At 45.2% G+C, this 21,907-nt stretch overlaps 1 protein-coding gene across 1 annotated transcript in view; it reads left to right on the top strand.

Annotated features, from left to right (window-relative positions):
* Positions 1 to 21,350, top strand: part of LOC311115978 (protein LYRIC-like) — a gene marked incomplete at its 3' end in the record, with an annotated part of 22,942 nt that extends 1,592 nt beyond the window's left edge. Inside the window, 5 exon segments of the mRNA XM_084191094.1 lie at positions 1,164 to 1,248; positions 15,046 to 15,195; positions 20,571 to 20,612; positions 21,173 to 21,297; positions 21,300 to 21,350. Of these exon segments, the coding sequence (XP_084047220.1) occupies positions 1,164 to 1,248; positions 15,046 to 15,195; positions 20,571 to 20,612; positions 21,173 to 21,297; positions 21,300 to 21,350 (453 nt within the window).
* Between the last annotated feature and the right edge of the window lie 557 nt (positions 21,351 to 21,907).

Raw genomic sequence — 21,907 nt, forward strand, 5'->3', positions numbered from 1 at the left:
AATGCTGGTCTAGAAGGGGCTGTTCTCCAGCTCACTGAGGGGTAATGCTGGTCTAGAAGGGGCTGTTCTCCAGCTCACTGAGAGGGGTAATGCTGGTCTAGAAGGGGCTGTTCTCCAGCTCACTGAGAGGGGTAATGCTGGTCTAGAAGGGGCTGTTCTCCAGCTCACTGAGAGGGGTAATGCTTGTCTAGAAGGGGCTGTTCTCCAGCTCACTGAGAGGGGTAATGCTGGTCTAGAAGGGGCTGTTCTCCAGCTCACTGAGAGGGGTAATGCTGGTCTAGAAGGGGCTGTTCTCCAGCTCACTGAGAGGGGTAATGCTGGTCTAGAAGGGGCTGTTCTCCAGCTCACTGAGAGGGGTAATGCTGGTCTAGAAGGGGCTGTTCTCCAGCTCACTGAGAGGGGTAATGCTGATCTGGAAGGGCCAGGTGGTCCAAGCTGGTGTCAGGTTTGCTTCTGGACATCCAGATTCAGCATCAGGAGTTATTTAAAAACGTATCTGTTTCACTCAGTACCTGGTGGGGAGTTTTAAATTGCCTGCCACACAGCTGTAGCTGATAACAGACAAACTGCAAAGTATGTTGAGTCACTCACACTTGTAGAAGTCTTTTGTGTTTGGTCAGGCTGTAGGTTATGCCATGGTTACACAGTATTGTATATTGGGAAACTGGAAATATACCAATGATATATATAAACCCTGGATTGCTGATGCTATGTATTGGCTATTGGGAGGCTTTGAAGCCAGCGGTCGGCCATATTGCCACTCCCTAGTAGGAGCAGTTCTCCATAGGAATGAATGGAATTCTATTTCAATTAAATGTTTCAAGGACAAAATTATTATGTATTTAAGTATTTTTGTTATTGTTGTGGGAAAATGTTTATTTATATATATTTATTTCATTTGTTAAGCTCACATAAGATCATTTAAAAGTATTAATTAAGGTGTCTGTAATAGAATAAATGTGGCAAAACTAACTAGACATGAATAAATGCATTTCTATAGCTTCCTTTTTTCTTTTTACAATGTTGGGGTAAAGGAGGCACGGTGGCTTCAACACAGCGCCCCCTAGCAGTCATCTAGTGTATACATCAATATTTATCAATGAATGAACATTAGGACTACTATTGCTTGAAAGTTTGACTTTTTGTTGTCTTTCATTGAATAGGTGAAGAAAACCAAGAAGAAAGCGAAACCCGAGGTGAAACCAGCCGAGAGGGTTTCTGCTGGCGATGGCAAAGAGCCTGATGATGGTACGACCTTTAACCCCTTTATGAACCCTTCACCTTGGGGGACTTCTTTATGCCCTCTTGCTAAATGTATCCTGCAGAATTATACTGTTTTAATTCAGACTGTGCCGTTTTAAGACCCTTGTATAAGGCTACAATGGCATTGTTAGGGGATTAGGCAGTGACTCACAGGATGCGTCCCAAATGGCACCCTATTCCCTATATAGTGCACTACTTTAGACCAGAGAATGGCACCCTATTCCCTATATAGTGCACTACTTTAGACCAGAGAATGGTACCCTATTCCCTATATAGTGCACTACTTTAGACCAGAGAATGGCACCCTATTCCCTATATAGTGCACTACTTTAGACCAGAGAATGGTACCCTATTCCCTATATAGTGCACTACTTTAGACCAGAGAATGGCACCCTATTCCCTATATAGTGCACTACTTTAGACCAGAGAATGGCACCCTATTCCCTATATAGTGCACTACTTTAGACCAGAGAATGGCACCCTATTCCCTATATAGTGCACTACTTTAGACCAGAGAATGGAACCCTATTCCCTATATAGTGCACTACTTTAGACCAGAGAATGGCACCCTATTCCCTATATAGTGCACTACTTTAGACCAGAGAATGGTACCCTATTCCCTATATAGTGCACTACTTTAGACCAGAGAATGGCACCCTATTCCCTATATAGTGCACTACTTTAGACCAGAGAATGGCACCCTATTCCCTATATAGTGCACTACTTTAGACCAGAGAATGGTACCCTATTCCCTATATAGTGCACTACTTTAGACCAGAGAATGGCACCCTATTCCCTATATAGTGCACTACTTTAGACCAGAGAATGGCACCCTATTCCCTATATAGTGCACTACTTTAGACCAGAGAATGGTACCCTATTCCCTATATAGTGCACTACTTTAGACCAGAGAATGGCACCCTATTCCCTATATAGTGCACTACTTTAGACCAGAGAATGGCACCCTATTCCCTATATAGTGCACTACTTTAGACCAGAGAATGGTACCCTATTCCCTATATAGTGCACTACTTTAGACCAGAGAATGGCACCCTATTCCCTATATAGTGCACTACTTTAGACCAGAGAATGGCACCCTATTCCCTATATAGTGCACTACTTTAGACCAGAGAATGGCACCCTATTCCCTATATAGTGCACTACTTTAGACCAGAGAATGGCACCCTATTCCCTATATAGTGCACTACTTTAGACCAGAGAATGGCACCCTATTCCCTATATAGTGCACTACTTTAGACCAGAGAATGGCACCCTATTCCCTATATAGTGCACTACTTTAGACCAGAGAATGGCACCCTATTCCCTATATAGTGCACTACTTTAGACCAGAGAATGGCACCCTATTCCCTATATAGTGCACTACTTTAGACCAGGCCTTGTGGGCCCTGTATGGGGACTAGGGTGCCAATTGGGACCAGACCTAGTTCAGACCTAGTGTCCAACTGAACTTGCATAGTCAGATGGGTGAGAGGTTATGACTAATGGTCCAGTCCAGGAGTTACATTTTGTATACATCTGGCCCTTCACTGGACACTGTGTTAACAAACCTCCAAACGAGCTTCAACGCCATACAACACTCCTTCAGTAGCCTCCAACTGCTCTTAAACACTAGTAAAACTAAATGCATGCTCTTCAACCGAACGCTGCTTGCACCCGCCCGCCCGACTAGAATCACTACTCTCGGCGGGTCTGACTTAGAGTAAGACCGTAAACTCTCCTTCCAGACTCACATTAAGCATCTCCAATCAAAAGTTAGATCTAGAATCCGCTTCCTATTTCGCAACAAAGCCTCCTTCACTCATGCTGCCAAACATGCCCTCGTAAAACTGACTATCCTACCGATCCTTGACTTCGGCGATGTAATTTACAAAATAGCAAATGCAAAAATCTCTGAAGCTGGAGACTCTTATCTCCCTCACTAACTTTAAGCATCAGTTGTCAGAGCAGCTTACCGATCACTGCACCTGTACACAGCCCATCTGAAATTAGCCCACTCAACTACCTCATCCCCATATTGTTATTTATTTTGCTCATTTGCACCCCAGTATCTCTATTTGCACATCATCTTTTGCACATCTATCATTCCAGTGTTAATTACGAAATTGTAACTACACTGCTCAAAAAAATAAAGGGAACACTTAAACAACACAATGTAACTCCAAGTCAATCACACTTCTGTGAAATCAAACTGTCCACTTAGGAAGCAACACTGATTGACAATACATTTCACATGCTGTTGTGCAAATGGAATAGACAACAGGTGGAAATTATAGGCAATTAGCAAGACACCCCCAATAAAGGACTGGTTTTGCAGGTGGTGACCACAGACCACTTCTCAGTTCCTATGCTTCCTGGCTGATGTTTTGGTCACTTTTGAATGCTGCCGGTGCTTTCACTCTAGTGGTAGCATGAGACGGAGTCTACAACCCACACAAGTGGCTCAGGTAGTGCAGCTCATCCAGGATGGCACATCAATGCGAGCTGTGGCAAGAAGGTTTGCTGTGTCTGTCAGCGTAGTGTCCAGAGCATGGAGGCGCTACCAGGAGACAGGCCAGTACATCAGGAGACGTGGAGGAGGCTGTAGGAGGGCAACAACCCAGCAGCAGGACTGCTACCTCCGCCTTTGTGCAAGGAGGAGCAGGAGGAGCACTGCCAGAGCCCTGCAAAATGACCTCCAGCAGGCCACAAATGTGCATGTGTCTGCTCAAACGGTCAGAAACAGACTCCATGAGGGTGGTATGAGGGCCCGACGTCCACAGGTGGGGGTTGTGCTTACAGCCCAACACCGTGCAGGACGTTTGGCATTTGCCAGAGAACACCAAGATTGGCAAATTCACCACTGGTGCCCTGTGCTCTTCACAGATGAAAGCAGGTTCACACTGACCACATGTGACAGACGTGACAGAGTCTGGAGACGCCGTGGAGAACGTTCTGCTGCCTGCAACATCCTCCAGCATGACCGGTTTGGCGGTGGGTCAGTCATGGTGTGGGGTGGCATTTCTTTGGGGGGCCGCACAGCCCTCCATGTGCTCGCCAGAGGTAGCCTGACTGCCATTAGGTACCGAGATGAGATCCTCAGACCCCTTGTGAGACCATATGCTGGTGCAGTTGGCCCTGGGTTCCTCCTAATGCAAGACAATGCTAGACCTCATGTGGCTGGAGTGTGTCAGCAGTTCCTGCAAGAGGAAGGCATTGATGCTATGGACTGGCCCGCCCGTTCCCCAGACCTGAATCCAATTGAGCACATCTGGGACATCATGTCTCGCTCCATCCACCAACGCCACGTTGCACCACAGACTGTCCAGGAGTTGGCGGATGCTTTAGTCCAGGTCTGGGAGGAGATCCCCCAGGAGACCATCCGCCACCTCATCAGGAGCATGCCCAGGCGTTGTAGGGAGGTCATACAGGCACGTGGAGGCCACACACACTACTGAGCCTCATTTTGACTTGTTTTAAGGACATTACATCAAAGTTGGATCAGCCTGTAGTGTGGTTTTCCACTTTAATTTTGAGGGTGACTCCAAATCCAGACCTCCATGGGTTGATACATTTGATTTCCATTGATCATTTTTGTGTGATTTTGTTGTCAGCACATTCAACTATGTAAAGAAAAAAGTATTTAATAAGATTATTTCATTCATTCAGATCTAGGATGTGTTATTTTAGTGTTCCCTTTATTTTTTTAGCAGTGTATTTTTGCACAATGGCCTATTTATTTATTGCCTTACCTCCATAACTTACTACATTCGCACACACTGTATATATATTTTCTGTTTTATTTTTGACTTTGTTTTGTTTTACCCCATATGTAACCCTGTGTTGTTGTTTTTATCGCACTGCTTTGCTTTATCTTGGCCAGGTCGCAGCCACCAATTGTGAAGTTCTCCCACTTAAAAAGATGAGTCCAAGACCATAATTTGCAAATAAATTCATTAAAAATCCTACAATGTGATTTTCTGGATTTTTTTTCTCTCAATTTGTCTGTCATAGTTGACGTGTACCTATGATGAAAATTACAGGCCTCTCATCTTTTTAAGTGGGAGAAACAGTTGTGTTTAATCTGTTGCTTAATGATTGATGCCATTTCACCTTGATCTAACTAACATCAAGCTGTGTAGAAACGTCCATGTTGGCCAAGCAGTAATTCAATTGAGGCTATACAACTATAAATTGGATATCTGTATGATGACATTAATGAAAACCTTAAATCACACTTAAAGGGTTATCAAGCTGTGCTTCTAGTTCTGTAGGGATCATCTTTTTCATTAGGAGATGTGTAACGGTAGTCTGGGGCGGGTCATTAAGAGATGTGTAAAGGTAGTCTGGGGCGGGTCATTAGGAGATGTGTAACGGTAGTCTGGGGCGGGTCATTAAGAGATGTGTAAAGGTAGTCTGGGGCGGGTCATTAAGAGATGTGTAACGGGTTAGGGTTAGGGTCTGGGGCGGGTGATCATCTTTTTCATTAGGAGATGTGTAACGGGTTAGGGTTAGGGTCTGGGGCGGGTGATCATCTTTTTCATTAGGAGATGTGTAACGGGTTAGGGTTAGGGTCTGGGGCGGGTGATCATATTTTTCATTAGGAGATGTGTAACGGTAGTCTGGGGCGGGTCATTAGGAGATGTGTAACGGTAGTCTGGGGCGGGTCATTAAGAGATGTGTAACGGTAGTCTGGGGCGGGTCATTAAGAGATGTGTAACGGTAGTCTGGGGCGGGTCATTAAGAGATGTGTAAAGGGGTGGGGTTAGGGTGTAAAGGGGTGGGGTTAGGGTTAGGGTCTGGGGCGGGTCATTAAGAGATGTGTAAAGGGGTGGGGTTAGGGTCTGGGGCGGGTGATCATCTTTTCCATTAGGAGATGTGTAACGGGGTGGGGTTAGGGTGTAAAGGGGTGGGGTTAGGGTGTAACGGGGTGGGGTTAGGGTGTAACGGGGTGGGGTTAGGGTGTAACGGGGTGGGGTTAGGGTGTAACGGGGTGGGGTTAGGGTGTAACGGGGTGGGGTTAGGGTGTAACGGGGTGGGGTTAGGGTGTAAAGGGGTGGGGTTAGGGTGTAACGGGGTGGGGTTAGGGTGTAACGGGGTGGGGTTAGGGTGTAAAGGGGTGGGGTTAGGGTGTAAAGGGGTGGGGTTAGGGTCTGGGGCGGGTGATCATCTTTTTCATTAGGAGATGTGTAAAGGGGTGGGGTTAGGGTCTGGGGCGGGTGATCATCTTTTCCATTAGGAGATGTGTAAAGGGGTGGGGTTAGGGTGTAAAGGGGTGGGTCTGGGGCGGGTGATGCTGATCTAGGATCAGTTAAGGTCCAAGTAAAAAGACCCATGAGCACCAACAAGAGAAATGAAAGCTAATAGTATTTGTGAGAAATTAAGGTGTATATACTGTGCATTCAGAAGTATTAAGACCCCTTCCCTTTTCCACATTTTGTTACGTTACAGCCTTATTCTAAAATTAATTAAATATTTTTTTTCAGCAATCTACACACAATACCCCATAATGACAAAGTGAAAACTGGTTTTTATACATTTTAGCAAATTTATAAAAAAATAAAAAACAGAAATACCTTATTTACATAAGTATTCAGACTTGCTTTGATATTTGAAAATTGAGCTCAGGTGCATCCTGTTTCCATTGATCATCCTTGAGATGTTTCTACAACTTGATTGGAGTCCACCTGTGGTAAATTCAATTGAGTTGACATGATCTGGAAAGGAACACAGCTGTCTATATAAGGTCTCACAGTTGACAGTGCATTTCAGAGCAAAAAAACAAGCCATGACGTCGAAGGAATTGTCCGTAGAGCTCCAAGACAGGATTGTGTCGAGGCACAGATCTGGGGAAGGGTACCAAAAAATGTCTGCAGCATTGAAGGTCCCCAAGAACACAGTGGCCTCCATCATTCTTAAATGGAATACATTTGGAACCAGCAAGACTCTTCGTAGAGCTGGCCGCTTGGCCAAACTGAGCAATCGGGGGAGAAGGGCCTTGGTCAGGGAGGTGACCAAGAACCCAATGGTCATTTTGACAGAGCTCCAGAGTTCCTCTGTGGAGATGGGAGAACCTTCCAGAAGGACAACCATCTCTGCAGCACTCCACCAATCAGGCCTTTATGGTAGAGTGGCCAGACGGAAGCCACTCCTCAGTAAAATGACAGCCAGCTTGGAGTTTACCAAAAGGCACCTAAAGGACTCTCAGACCATGAGAAACAAGATTCTCTGGTCTGATGAAACCAAGATTGAACTCTTTGGCCTGAATGCCAAGCGTCACATCTGGAGGAAACCTGGCACCATCCCTACGGTGAAGCATGGTGGTGGCAGCATCATACTGTGGGGATGTTTTTCAGCGGCAGGGACTGGGAGACTAGTCAGGATCAAGGGAAAGCTGAACGGAGCGAAGTACAGAGAGATCCTTGATGAAAACCTGCTCCAGAGCGCTCAGGACTTCAGACTTAGGCGAAGTTTCACCTTCCAACAGGACAACGACCCTAAGCACACAGCCAAGACAACACAGGAGTGGCTTCAGGACAAGTCTCTGAATGTCCTTGAGTGGCCCAGTCAGAGCCCGGAATTGAACCCGATCAAACATCTCTGGAGAGACCTGAAAATAGCTGTGCAGCGACGCTCCCCATCCAACCTGACAGAGCTTGAGAGGATCTGCAGAGAAGAATGGGAGAAACTCCCCAAATACAGGTATGCCAAGCTTGTAGCGTCATACCCAAGAAGACTTGAGGCTGTAATTGCTGCCAAAGGTGCTACAAGAAGGTACTGGGTAAAGGGTCTGTATACTTATGTAAATGTCATATTTCAGTTAGTTATTTTTAATACATTTGCAAAATTTTCTAAAAACCTTTTTTTGCTTTGTCATTATGGGGTGTAGATTGATGAGAGAGAGAGAGAAAAAAAACAGTTGAATCCATTTTAGAATAAATCTGTAACGTAACAAAATGTGGAAAAAGTCAAGGGTTCTGAAAACTTTCCGAATGCACTGTATATTACATTTCCATCCTAAAAAGTAGGAATAAGTCAAGGCTTTGGTTCATTTTTACTGATATCAAATTTGTTTATGAATTATTAAGTAATTAAAGCTAGAAATTCAGTGACAAAATTGATAACGGAATTTCAGAAAAATCGGTAACAGAATTTCTGCAATTGAATTGGCTACAATGCGAAATCATAGTAGTCACACCACAGTTGGGTTCACAAGTTTGGACGAGAGGAGAGTAGAGCGGACAGTGAGGAAAAGTAAGAGAGGAGAGTAGAGTTGAGGACACTATAATGTACTATAGTCTAGTGCACCCAACTGAATAGTTTTTCACAGTATACTGAAACTTCTGCACTTTTTTTGATACAGTACTGGAATTTATGTTTGGTACTTCTGTCAAATGTGTCTCACGAGATACAGGATTGGCCCTCTCAGTCAGCGCAGCCTCTTTTAAAGTGTGAAGAGCAAAGTGCCTGTTCCTCTTCCTCAATCATTACTAGAGCTGTCTGGCTGCATTGTTCGCTCTCCACCAATGACCTGTATCTACACTGAACAAAAAGATAAATGCAACATGTAAAGTGTTCGTCCCATGTTTCATGAGCTGAAATAAAAGATCCCAGAAATTTTCCCGAATACAAAAATAGCTTATTTGTGCACAAATTTGTTTACATCCCTGTTAGAGAGAATTTCTCCTTTGCCAAGATAATCCATCTACCTGACAGGTGCGGCATATCAAGAAGCTGATTATACAGCATGATCATTACACAGGTGCACCTTGTGCTGGGGACAATAAAAGGGCACTCTAAAATGTGCAGTTTTTTCACAACACAATACCACAGATGTGTGCAATTGCGTTGCTGACTGCAGGAATGTCCACCAGAGCTGTTGCTAGAGAATTGAATGTTCATTTCTCTACCATAAGCCGCCTCCAATGTCATTTTAGAGAATTTGGCAGTATGTCCAACCGGCCTCACAACCGCAGACCACGTGTAACCACGCCAGCCCAGGACCTCCCCAGACCACGTGTAACCACGCCAGCCCAGGACCTCCACATCCGGCTTCATCACCTGCAGGATCGTCTGAGACCAGCCACCCAGACAGCTGATGAAACTGTGGGTTTGCACAGCCAAAGCATTTCTGCACAAACTGTCAGAAACCGTCTCAGGGAAGCTCATCTGGGTGCTCGTCATCCTCACCAGGGTCTTGAACTGACTGCAGTTTGGCGTCGTAACCGACTTCAGTGGGCAAATGCTCACCTTCGATGGCCACAGGCACGCTGGAGAAGTATGCTCTTCATGGATGAATCCCGGTTTCAACTGTACCGGGCAGATGGCAGACAGAGTGTTTGGCATCGTGTGGGCGATTGGTTTGCTGATGTCAACGTTGTGACCCATGGTGGCAGTGGGGTTATGGTATGGGCAGGCATAAGCTACGGACAACGAACACAATTGCATTTTATCTATGGAAATTTGAATGCACAGAGATACCTTGACGAGACCCTGAGGCCCATTGTCGTGCCATTCATCCACCGCCATCACCTCATGTTTCAGCATGAAAATGCACAGCCCCATTTCTCAAGGATCTGTATACAATTCCATGGCCTGCATATTCACCAGACATGACACCCGTTGAGCATGTTTGGGATGCTCTGGATCAACGTGTGTGACAGCATGTTCCAATTCCCGCCAATATCCAGCAACTTTGTACAGCCATTGAAGAGGAGTGGAACAACATTCCACAGGCCGCAATCAACAGCCTGATCAACTCTATGTGAAGGAGATGTGTCGCGCTACATGAGGCAAATGGTGGTCACACCAGATACTGACTGGTTTTCTGATCCATGCCCCTACTTTTGTTTTGAAAGGTAACTGTGACCAACAGATGCAGATCTGTATTCCCAGTCGTGAAATCCATAGATTAGGGCCTGATTAATTTATTTCAATTGACTGATTTCCTTATTTGAAGTGTAACTCAGTAAAATCTTAATGTTGTCATGTTGTTCAGTATCTGTGAAGACTCAATAGTGCATTTGAAAACAAGGAATTCTGGTTGAGAATGTCATGTGGGAGATCTATGTGGACAGAACATGCGCAGTTTGAGCTACTCTAGGAAGTGACGTTGCAGGCTAGCTCAGTGCTGCCCCCTCTCATTGAGTATCTCAAGTTGAAGGCCGACCAGGGTACTGCAGGCTGCCATTAGCTACTGGTTTTTAAAGTAATCGGTTCAAGGCCCATACATCTGGAGAAATAGTCAATTATTGGTCCCATGATTGTCTTTGAAATTAGTATTTATTTACACGAAGATTGACCACGAAGATTGACCACGAAGATTGCCATTTTCTGTTTTCTGAAAACTTGAACTTTGTTCTCGCCTGCTCCCAACTCATGCTGCACAAACGTTAACACACTTGAAGAATTTAACACGGCATGTAGAAATGTAGAAACTGTTCATTACTGTTCGCAAAACAATGTCCATACAGGCTAGAGTGCAAGACATACCAGGAGCTTTAATTGTAGGCTAACGTTCCTGGCTAGCTGACAGCTGACGCTAACATTCATTCACTACCCTACTACTTGGATTGGGATAATATGCTAAACTATAATGCAAAATATACTGATTTCAAAGATGATTGTCCCCAACTTTATTAATTCACTACTTCGTCTGCCTCGCCCCCCCGTCTGGTTTCCACAAAATTCCACAGCCACGTTCTGCCTCGTGACGTTCTGCCTCGTGACGTTCTGCCTCGTGACGTTCTGCCTCGTGACGTTCTGCCTCGTGTCGTTCTGCCTCGTGACGTTCTGCCTCGTGTCGTTCTGCCTCGTGTCGTTCTGCCTCGTGACGTTCTGCCTCGTGTCGTTCTGCCTCGTGACGTTCTGCCTCGTGACGTTCTGCCTCGTGCCGTTCTGCCTCGTGCCGTTCTGCCTCGTGACGTTCTGCCTCGTGTCGTTCTGCCTCGTGACGTTCTGCCTCGTGTCGTTCTGCCTCGTGTCGTTCTGCCTCGTGCCGTTCTGCCTCGTGCCGTTCTGCCTCGTGACGTTCTGCCTCGTGCCGTTCTGCCTCGTGACGTTCTGCCTCGTGCCGTTCTGCCTCGTGACGTTCTGCCTCGTGCCGTTCTGCCTCGTGACGTTCTGCCTCGTGTCGTTCTGCCTCCCGAACGTCATTCATTTCTTAGAGACACACGGTTATAAAAGAAGAGATTGCTTCTTCTGTGCAAATGTTGTTAATCAGTACAATAAAATAATATGTTCTCGTAGCAGTTGCCAATATAATAAGTCCTAAATGGAAGGGATTGTTTCATCTATAGCTCCATGAAGTCAGCTAAAATAAACTCAATACCTCAGTGCCACACTCCTATTGGATAATATGGATTCACCTCTATTGTGAATAGACCTAGGCTATGTCTTGATCCCACTCCTATTGAATAATATGGATTCACCTCTAGTGTGAATAGACCTAGGCTATGTCTTGATCCCACTCCTATTGAATAATATGGTTTCCCCTCTAGTGTGAATAGACCTAGGCTATGTCTTGATCCCACTCCTATTGAATAATATGGTTTCCCCTCTATTGTGAATAGACCTAGGCTATGTCTTGATCCCACTCCTATTGAATAATATGGATTCACCTCTAGTGTGAATAGACCTAGGCTATGTCTTGATCCCACTCCTATTGAATAATATGGTTTCCCCTCTATTGTGAATAGACCTAGGCTATGTCTTGATCCCACTCCTATTGGATAATATGGATTCACCTCTATTGTGAATAGACCTAGGCTACGTCTTGATCCCACTCCTATTGAATAATATGGTTTCCCCTCTAGTGTGAATAGACCTAGGCTATGTCTTGATCCCACTCCTATTGAATAATATGGTTTCCCCTCTATTGTGAATAGACCTAGGCTATGTCTTGATCCCACTCCTATTGAATAATATGGATTCACCTCTAGTGTGAATAGACCTAGGCTATGTCTTGATCCCACTCCTATTGAATAATATGGATTCACCTCTATTGTGAATAGACCTAGGCTATGTCTTGATCCCACTCCTATTGGATAATATGGATTCCCCTCTATTGTGAATAGACCTAGGCTATGTCTTGATCCCACTCCTATTGGATAATATGGATTCCCCTCTATTGTGAATAGACCTAGGCTATGTCTTGATCCCACTCCTATTGAATAATATGGATTCCCCTCTATTGTGAATAGACCTAGGCTATGTCTTGATTTACTCAGTTTATCAATAGAGATTTACATTTCAAATAAATGATTACCATTGTTGTTTTTGTAGTTAGATTGGTGAAAACAAAGTCAGATCGATTGTATTATTGATTCATTAATGTCTCAAAACAAATGGACATGTTCTAATGTGATGAGACTGAACAGAGCAGGAGCTGAGTTTATCTGTCTGGATAAAGGACATGTTCTAATGTGATGAGACTGAACAGAGCAGGAGCTGAGTTTATCTGTCTGGATAAAGGACATGTTCTAATGTGATGAGACTGAACAGAGCAGGAGCTGAGTTTATCTGTCTGGATAAAGGACATGTTCTAATGTGATGAGACTGAACAGAGCAGGAGCTGAGTTTATCTGTCTGGATAAAGGACATGTTCTAATGTGATGAGACTGAACAGAGCAGGAGCTGAGTTTATCTGTCTGGATAAAGGACATGTTCTAATGTGATGAGACTGAACAGAGCAGGAGCTGAGTTTATCTGTCTGGATAAAGGACATGTTCTAATGTGATGAGACTGAACAGAGCAGGAGCTGAGTTTATCTGTCTGGATAAAGGACATGTTCTAATGTGATGAGACTGAACAGAGCAGGAGCTGAGTTTATCTGTCTGGATAAAGGACATGTTCTAATGTGATGAGACTGAACAGAGCAGGAGCTGAGTTTATCTGTCTGGATAAAGGACATGTTCTAATGTGATGAGACTGAACAGAGCAGGAGCTGAGTTTATCTGTCTGGATAAAGGACATGTTCTAATGTGATGAGACTGAACAGAGCAGGAGCTGAGTTTATCTGTCTGGATAAAGGACATGTTCTAATGTGATGAGACTGAACAGAGCAGGAGCTGAGTTTATCTGTCTGGATAAAGGACATGTTCTAATGTGATGAGACTGAACAGAGCAGGAGCTGAGTTTATCTGTCTGGATAAAGGACATGTTCTAATGTGATGAGACTGAACAGAGCAGGAGCTGAGTTTATCTGTCTGGATAAAGGACATGTTCTAATGTGATGAGACTGAACAGAGCAGGAGCTGAGTTTATCTGTCTGGATAAAGTGCCATTCTAGGACTGGCTAAAACACCTTTGTTGTTTTGGTATCATGATGGTATCGAGTATCATGATACTAAACCTGTAATCGGTATCCAAGTCCAAATTCTGGTATCGTGACAACACTAGTACTGAACTGAACTGTAATCTACTGGGCTTAATGTCCAAAGTTGTGAAACATTGACGTCTATATTTGGTCCGGACCAACCGAATTTGGTCGTGTTTGGGGGAAGAGCTCGTTAAAATAATAGCCAGTATGTAGAATAATACCAAAATATGCAAAGGAGGATATTGTATATTTCTACCTTTTGTACCATTCAGGATACATCCCCATGAAGAGCATGACTTTCATATCATCATTATGGATTTCTGTGTAGTACAGATCAGGGACCCATGATGACGTTCCGTTACCGCAATTCCGTTACCGGGTATAAATCCACTTCACTTACTGTAGTTCATTAACCAAAATAGATTTTTTCAATGTGTCTTGTCATAGCTGACACCCCATTCTTTCTGCAGACATCGTTGAATCTTAATTCGGAGCAGATATGTAAGAGTTTTTGGAAAACATGGACACAAAAGAAACTGAGATTTTACCGAAATTCTGTTACCGAACTTTGCATCTGCACAGCTCCTTCAGGAAATGTGTTTTTGTAAAATGTTCAGTGTAAATTGTTATAAGTAGTCCTTGTGCATAGTTTGTTGAACATGGTTTGTTAAACTTCTATATCAATGTTTTTTTGTTTGGCATACATTTGAAGTGGAAAGTCAGTGTCGGCGCAAATCTGTTACCATGGAAATGCCTCAAGGTTAGGATAGGGGGAGGGGACACTGATCCTAGATCTGTACACAGGGAGCTCTTAAAGGTAGAGAGAAAGAAACCAAACCCCTGCTCTCTCCTCCAGGTGAAACAACATTATAATCCTAGTAGATTTAAAGAAACTAAACCCCTGCTCTCTCCTCCAGGTGAAACAACATTATAATCCTAGTAGATTTAAAGAAACTAAACCCCTGCTCTCTCCTCCAGGTGAAACAACATTATAATCCTAGTAGATTTAAAGAAACCAAACCCCTGCTCTCTCCTCCAGGTGAAACAACATTATAATCCTAGTAGATTTAAAGAAACCAAACCCCTGCTCTCTCCTCCAGGTGAAACAACATTATAATCCTAGTAGATTTAAAGAAACCAAACCCCTGCTCTCTCCTCCAGGTGAAACAACATTATAATCCTAGTAGATTTAAAGAAACCAAACCCCTGCTCTCTCCTCCAGGTGAAACAACATTATAATCCTAGTAGATTTAAAGAAACCAAACCCCTGCTCTCTCCTCCAGGTGAAACAACATTATAATCCTAGTAGATTTAAAGAAACCAAACCCCTGCTCTCTCCTCCAGGTGAAACAACATTATAATCCTAGTAGATTTAAAGAAACCAAACCCCTGCTCTCTCCTCCAGGTGAATCAACATTATAATCCTAGTAGATTTAAAGAAACCAAACCCCTGCTCTCTCCTCCAGGTGCGTGGCAGACTAAGGTGAGTAACCGGGAGAGGCGGAAGCAGAAGAGGAAGGAGAAGGGGCCTGACGGGTCAGGAAGCACGGAGGGGGTAACACACCACCAGGTGGAACAGCCCCCTCTAACCGCCCCGGTCCGCAGGAAGAACAGAGGTATGTCATCTGTATTAGGCTGGTAGGTTTCCCAGAAATCCCAGTTGGAAGTTTCTCGGAATCAGTAAGGAATAAGCAGGAATATCGCTAGCTGCAACAGAATACCACTGCAGATACCATTTTATGTCTCTGTGTCCAGTATGAAGGATGTTTCACGAGCCAATGCTAACTAGCGTTAGCGCAATGACTGGAAGTCTACAGGAACAGTTGGCATGCTAGAAATTGGAGCTAATTACAGGGTTTTTCTGTATAGAAAGTTCTTAGGCGGGCCGTCTAAGTGGTGATTTTCGGGGAAAAACGTTTAAACAACCAAAACCAGATAGAAAACATATTGAACTATACACTACTGGTCAAAAGTTTTAGAACACCTACTCATTTCAAGGGTTTTTCTTTATTTTTACTATTTTCTACATTGTAGAATAATAGTGAAGACATCAAAACTATGAAATAACACATGGAATCATGTAGTAACCAAAAAAGTGTTAAACAAATCAAAATATATTTGAGATTCTTCAAATAGCCGCCCTTTGCCTTGATGACAGCTTTGCACACTCTTGGTATTCTCTCAACCAGCTTCACCTGGAATGCTTTTCCAACAGTCTTGAAGGAGTTCCCACATATGCTGAGCACTTGTTGGCTGCTTTTCCTTCACTCTGCGGTCCGACTCATCCCAAACCATCTCAATTGGGTGGAGGTCGGGGGATTGTGGAGGCCAGGTCATCTGATGCAGCACTCCATCACTCTCCTTCTTGGTAAAACAGCCCTTACACAGCCTGGAGGTGTGTTGGTTCATTGTCCTGTTGAAAAACAAATGATAGTCCCACTAAGCCCAAACCAGATGGGATGGCGTATCGCTGCAGAATGCTGTGGTAGCCATGCTGGTTAAGTGTGCCTTGAATTCCAAATAAATCACAGACAGTGTCACCAGCAAAGCACCCCCACACCATCACACCTCCTCCTCCATGCTTTACGGTGGGAAATACACATGCAGAGATCATCCGTTCACCCACACCGCAACTCTCAAAGACACGGCGGTTGGAACCAAAAATCTCTAATTTGGACTCCAGACCAAAGGACACATTTCCACCGGTCTAATGTCCATTGGTTTCTTTGCAGCAATTCGACCATGAAGGCCTGATTCACACAGTCTCCTCTGAACTGTTGATGTGTCTGTGACTTGGGGCTGCATTTATTTGGGCTGTAATTTCTGAGGCTGGTAACTCTAATGAACGTATCCTCTGCAGCAGAGGTAACTCTGGGTCTTCCATTCCTGTGGCGGTCCTCATGAGAGCCAGTTTCATCATAGCGCTTGATGGTTTTTGAGACTGCACTTGAAGAAACTTTCAAAGTTCTTGATATTTTCCGTGTTGACTGACCTTCATGTCTTAAAGTAAAGATGGACTGTCTTTTCTCTTTGCTTATTTGAGCTGTTCTTGCCATAATATGGACTTGGTCTTGAACCAAATAGGGCTATCTTCTGTAAACCCCCCTACATTGTCACAACATAACTGATTGGCTCAAACGCATTAAGAAATTCCACAAATTAACTTTTAAAAAGGCACACCTGTTAATTGAAATGCATTCCAGGTGACTACCTCATGAAGCTGGTTGAGAGAATACCAAGTGTTCAAAGCTGTCATCAAGGCAAAGGGTGGCTATTTAAAGAATCTCAAATATAAAATATATTTTGATTTGTTTAACACTTATTTGGGCTACTACATTAATCCATATGTGTGATTTCATAGTTTTGATGTCTTCACTATTATTCTACAATGTAGAAAATAGTAAAAATAAAGAAAAACCCTTCAAATCAAATCAAATCAAATTTTATTGGTCATATGCGCCGAATACAACAGGTGCAGACATTACAGTGAAATGCTTACTTACAGCCCTTAACCAACAGTGCATTTATTTTTAATTAAAAAAGTAAAAATAAAACAACAACAAAAAAAGTGTTGAGAAAAAAAAGAGCAGAAGTAAAATAAAGTGACAGTAGGGAGGCTATATATACAGTAAAATAAAGTGACAGTAGGGAGGCTATATATACAGGGGGGTACCGTTGCAGAGTCAATGTGCGGGGGCACCGGCTAGTTGAGGTAGTTGAGGTAATATGTACATGTGGGTAGAGTTAAAGTGACTATGCATAAATAATTAACAGAGTAGCAGCAGCGTAAAAAGGATGGGGTGGGGGGGCAGTGCAAATAGTCCGGGTAGCCATGATTAGCTGTTCAGGAGTCTTATGGCTTGGGGGTAGAAGCTGTTGAGAAGTCTTTTGGACCTAGACTTGGCACTCCGGTACCGCTTGCCGTGCGGTAGCAGAGAGAACAGTCTATGACTAGGGTGGCTGGAGTCTTTGACAATTTTGAGGGCCTTCCTCTGACACCGCCTGGTATAGAGGTCCTGGATGGCAGGAAGCTTTGCCCCAGTGATGTACTGGGCCGTACGCACTACCCTCTGTAGTGCCTTGCGGTCGGAGGCCGAGCAGTTGCCATACCAGGCGGTGATGCAACCAGTCAGGATGCTCTCGATGGTGCAGCTGTAGAATTTTTTGAGGATCTGAGGACCCATGCCAAATCTTTTTAGTCTCCTGAGGGGGAATAGGCTTTGTCGTGCCCTCTTCACGACTGTCTTGGTGTGTTTGGACCATGATAGTTCGTTGGTGATGTGGACACCAAGGAACTTGAAGCTCTCAACCTGTTCCACTACAGCCCCGTCGATGAGAATGGGAGTGTGCTCAGTCCTCTTTTTTTTTTCCTGTAGTCCACAATCATCTCCTTTGTCTTGGTCACGTTGAGGGAGAGGTTGTTGTCCTGGCACCACACGGCCAGATCTCTGACCTCCTCCCTATAGGCTGTCTCATCGTTGTCGGTGATCAGGCCTACCACTGTTGTGTCGTCGGCAAACTTAATGATGGTGTTGGAGTCGTGCCTGGCCATGCAGTCATGGGTGAACAGGGAGTACAGGAGGGGACTGAGCACGCACCCCTGAGGGGCCCCCGTGTTGAGGATCAGTGTGGCAGATGTGTTGTTACCTACCCTTACCACCTGGGGGCGGCCCGTCAGGAAGTCCAGGATCCAGTTGCAGAGGGAGGTGTTTAGTCCCAGGATCCTTAGCTTAGTGATGAGCTTTGAGGGCACTATGGTGTTGAACGCTGAGCTGTAGTCAATGAATAGCATTCTCACGTAGGTGTTCCTCTTGTCCAGGTGGGAAAGGGCAGTGTGGAGTGCAATAGAGATTGAATGAGATCAATGAGTAGGTGTTCTAAAACTTTTGACAGGTAGTGTGTATATATTTTTAAATAATACCATCAGTTAGGGAGAATCAAGAATTACCAAAACCGGGCATTCAGGGCATATGCCCAGAGGAACACAGCATTAGACATGGCAAAATGCGTATGATGAGGGCTCCAGTGTAATGTGATCTCCTGAGTAGGTTGAAGGCTCCAGTGTAATGTGATCTCCTGAGTAGGTTGAAGGCTCCAGTGTAATGTGATCTCCTGAGTAGGTTGAAGGCTCCAGTGTTATGTGATCTCCTGAGTAGGTTGAAGGCTCCAGTGTTATGTGATCTCCTGAGTAGGTTGAAGGCTCCAGTGTTATGTGATCTCCTGAGTAGGTTGAAGGCTCCAGTGTTATGTGATCTCCTGAGTAGGTTGAAGGCTCCAGTGTTATGTGATCTCCTGAGTAGGTTGAAGGCTCCAGTGTTATGTGATCTCCTGAGTAGGTTGAAGGCTCCAGTGTTATGTGATCTCCTGAGTAGGTTGAAGGCTCCAGTGTTATGTGATCTCCTGAGTAGGTTGAAGGCTCCAGTGTTATGTGATCTCCTGAGTAGGTTGAAGGCTCCAGTGTTATGTGATCTCCTGAGTAGGTTGAAGGCTCCAGTGTTATGTGATCTCCTGAGTAGGTTGAAGGCTCCAGTGTTATGTGATCTCCTGAGTAGGTTGAAGGCTCCAGTGTTATGTGATCTCCTGAGTAGGTTGAAGGCTCCAGTGTTATGTGATCTCCTGAGTAGGTTGAAGGCTCCAGTGTTATGTGATCTCCTGAGTAGGTTGAAGGCTCCAGTGTTATGTGATCTCCTGAGTAGGTTGAAGGCTCCAGTGTTATGTGATCTCCTGAGTAGGTTGAAGGCTCCAGTGTTATGTGATCTCCTGAGTAGGTTGAAGGCTCCAGTGTTATGTGATCTCCTGAGTAGGTTGAAGACTCCAGTGTTATGTGATCTCCTGAGTAGGTTGAAGGCTCCAGTGTTATGTGATCTCCTGAGTAGGTTGAAGGCTCCAGTGTTATGTGATCTCCTGAGTAGGTTGAAGGCTCCAGTGTTATGTGATCTCCTGAGTAGGTTGAAGACTCCAGTGTTATGTGATCTCCTGAGTAGGTTGAAGGCTCCAGTGTTATGTGATCTCCTGAGTAGGTTGAAGGCTCCAGTGTTATGTGATCTCCTGAGTAAGTTGAAGGCTCCAGTGTTATGTGATCTCCTGAGTAGGTTGAAGACTCCAGTGTTATGTGATCTCCTGAGTAGGTTGAAGGCTCCAGTGTTATGTGATCTCCTGAGTAGGTTGAAGGCTCCAGTGTTATGAGATCTCCTGAGTAGGTTGAAGGCTCCAGTGTTATGTGATCTCCTGAGTAGGTTGAAGGCTCCAGTGTTATGTGATCTCCTGAGTAGGTTGAAGGCTCCAGTGTTATGTGATCTCCTGAGTAGGTTGAAGGCTCCAGTGTAATGTGATCTCCTGAGTAGGTTGAAGGCTCCAGTGTTATGTGATCTCCTGAGTAGGTTGAAGGCTCCAGTGTTATGTGATCTCCTGAGTAGGTTGAAGGCTCCAGTGTTATGTGATCTCCTGAGTAGGTTGAAGGCTCCAGTGTTATGTGATCTCCTGAGTAGGTTGAAGGCTCCAGTGTTATGTGATCTCCTGAGTAGGTTGAAGGCTCCAGTGTTATGTGATCTCCTGAGAAGGTTGAAGGCTCCAGTGTTATGTGATCTCCTGAGTAGGTTGAAGGCTCCAGTGTTATGTGATCTCCTGAGTAGGTTGAAGGCTCCAGTGTAATGTGATCTCCTGAGTAGGTTGAAGGCTCCAGTGTTATGTGATCTCCTGAGTAGGTTGAAGGCTCCAGTGTTATGTGATCTCCTGAGTAGGTTGAAGGCTCCAGTGTTATGTTATCTCCTGAGTAGGTTGAAGGCTCCAGTGTTATGTGATCTCCTGAGTAGGTTGAAGGCTCCAGTGTTATGTGATCTCCTGAGTAGGTTGAAGGCTCCAGTGTTATGTGATCTCCTGAGTAGGTTGAAGGCTCCAGTGTAATGTGATCTCCTGAGTAGGTTGAAGGCTCCCGTGTGTTAACTTTGTTCCCTTCATCTCCATTGAAAAAGTGTCTTCTCTTTCCCCTTAGAGCCCCTGAGGACCAGGAAAGGAGATTCTATCATGACACCAGGTAAAGTACCACTGTCTCCTAGTCTGATGATTCTATCATGACACCAGGTAAAGTACCACTGTCTCCTAGTCTGATGATTCTTAGAGGATGACACAGGAGTTAAATTCAATCTTGTATTGTCCTGTCCTCCTGTCCTGTCCTCCTGTCCTGTCCTCCTGTCCTGTCCTCCTGTCCTGTCCTCCTGTCCTGTCCTCCTGTCCTGTCCTCCTGTCCTGTCCTCCTGTCCTGTCCTCCTGTCCTCCTGTCCTGTCCTCCTGTCCTGTCCTCCTGTCCTGTCCTGTCCTCCTGTCCTGTCCTCCTGTCCTGTCCTCCTGTCCTGTCCTGTCCTGTCCTCCTGTCCTGTCCTCCTGTCCTGTCCTCCTGTCCTGTCCTCCTGTCCTGTCCTCCTGTCCTGTCCCATCAATAACTAAACTGTTCAATCCTGTACAGATATTTTATCCTGGACTGTCCTTTCCTGTGAATAAAACGGTTTGTTGCATGCAGATGAGTGTGTTCCTGAAAGGATAACATTTCCACTAAGCCAAAGTAACACTGACCGATCAATGTCTCCCTCCCTCTAGTGTCCAGCAGCTGTAGAGAGGAGCCGTCAGTGAATGGTGGAGGGTGGACAGATATCGCCACGAAGCTGCCCGCCCATTTAAGCTCTTCAGACGGGGAGAAGTGGCCGGCCATCTGTAAAGGACCCTAAAGAACTCAGAACCCACCTGGGGACAGGACACAGAAGGTAACCTGCTGGGCTTAACCCTAACCCCCCTGGGGACACCTTACCCTAACCCCCCTGGGGACACCTAACCCTTACCTTAACCCCCCTGGGGACACCTAACCCTTACCCTAACCCCCCTGGGGACACCTTACCCTACCCCCCCTGGGGACACCTAACCCTACCCCCCCTGGGGACACCTAACCCTTACCCTAACCCCCCTGGGGACACCTTACCCTTACCCTAACCCCCCTGGGGACACCTAACCCTTACCCTAACCCCCCTGGGGACACCTAACCCTTACCCTAACCCCCCTGGGGACACCTAACCCTTACCCTAACCCCCCTGGGGACACCTAACCCTTACCCTAACTCACCTGGGGACACCTAACCCTTACCCTAACCCCCCTGGGGACACCTAACCCTTACCCTAACCCCCCTGGGGACACCTAACCCTTACCCTAACCCCCCTGGGGACACCTTACCCTTACCCTAACCCCCCTGGGGACACCTTACCCTAACCCCCCTGGGGACACCTTACCCTTACCCTAACCCCCCTGGGGACACCTTACCCTTACCACTAAACCAGGGTTTTC

The sequence above is a fragment of the Coregonus lavaretus genome (assembly GCF_964263955.1).
Source record: "Coregonus lavaretus genome assembly, contig: HAP1_SCAFFOLD_1831, whole genome shotgun sequence".
Classification (NCBI taxonomy): Eukaryota; Metazoa; Chordata; class Actinopteri; order Salmoniformes; family Salmonidae; genus Coregonus; species Coregonus lavaretus.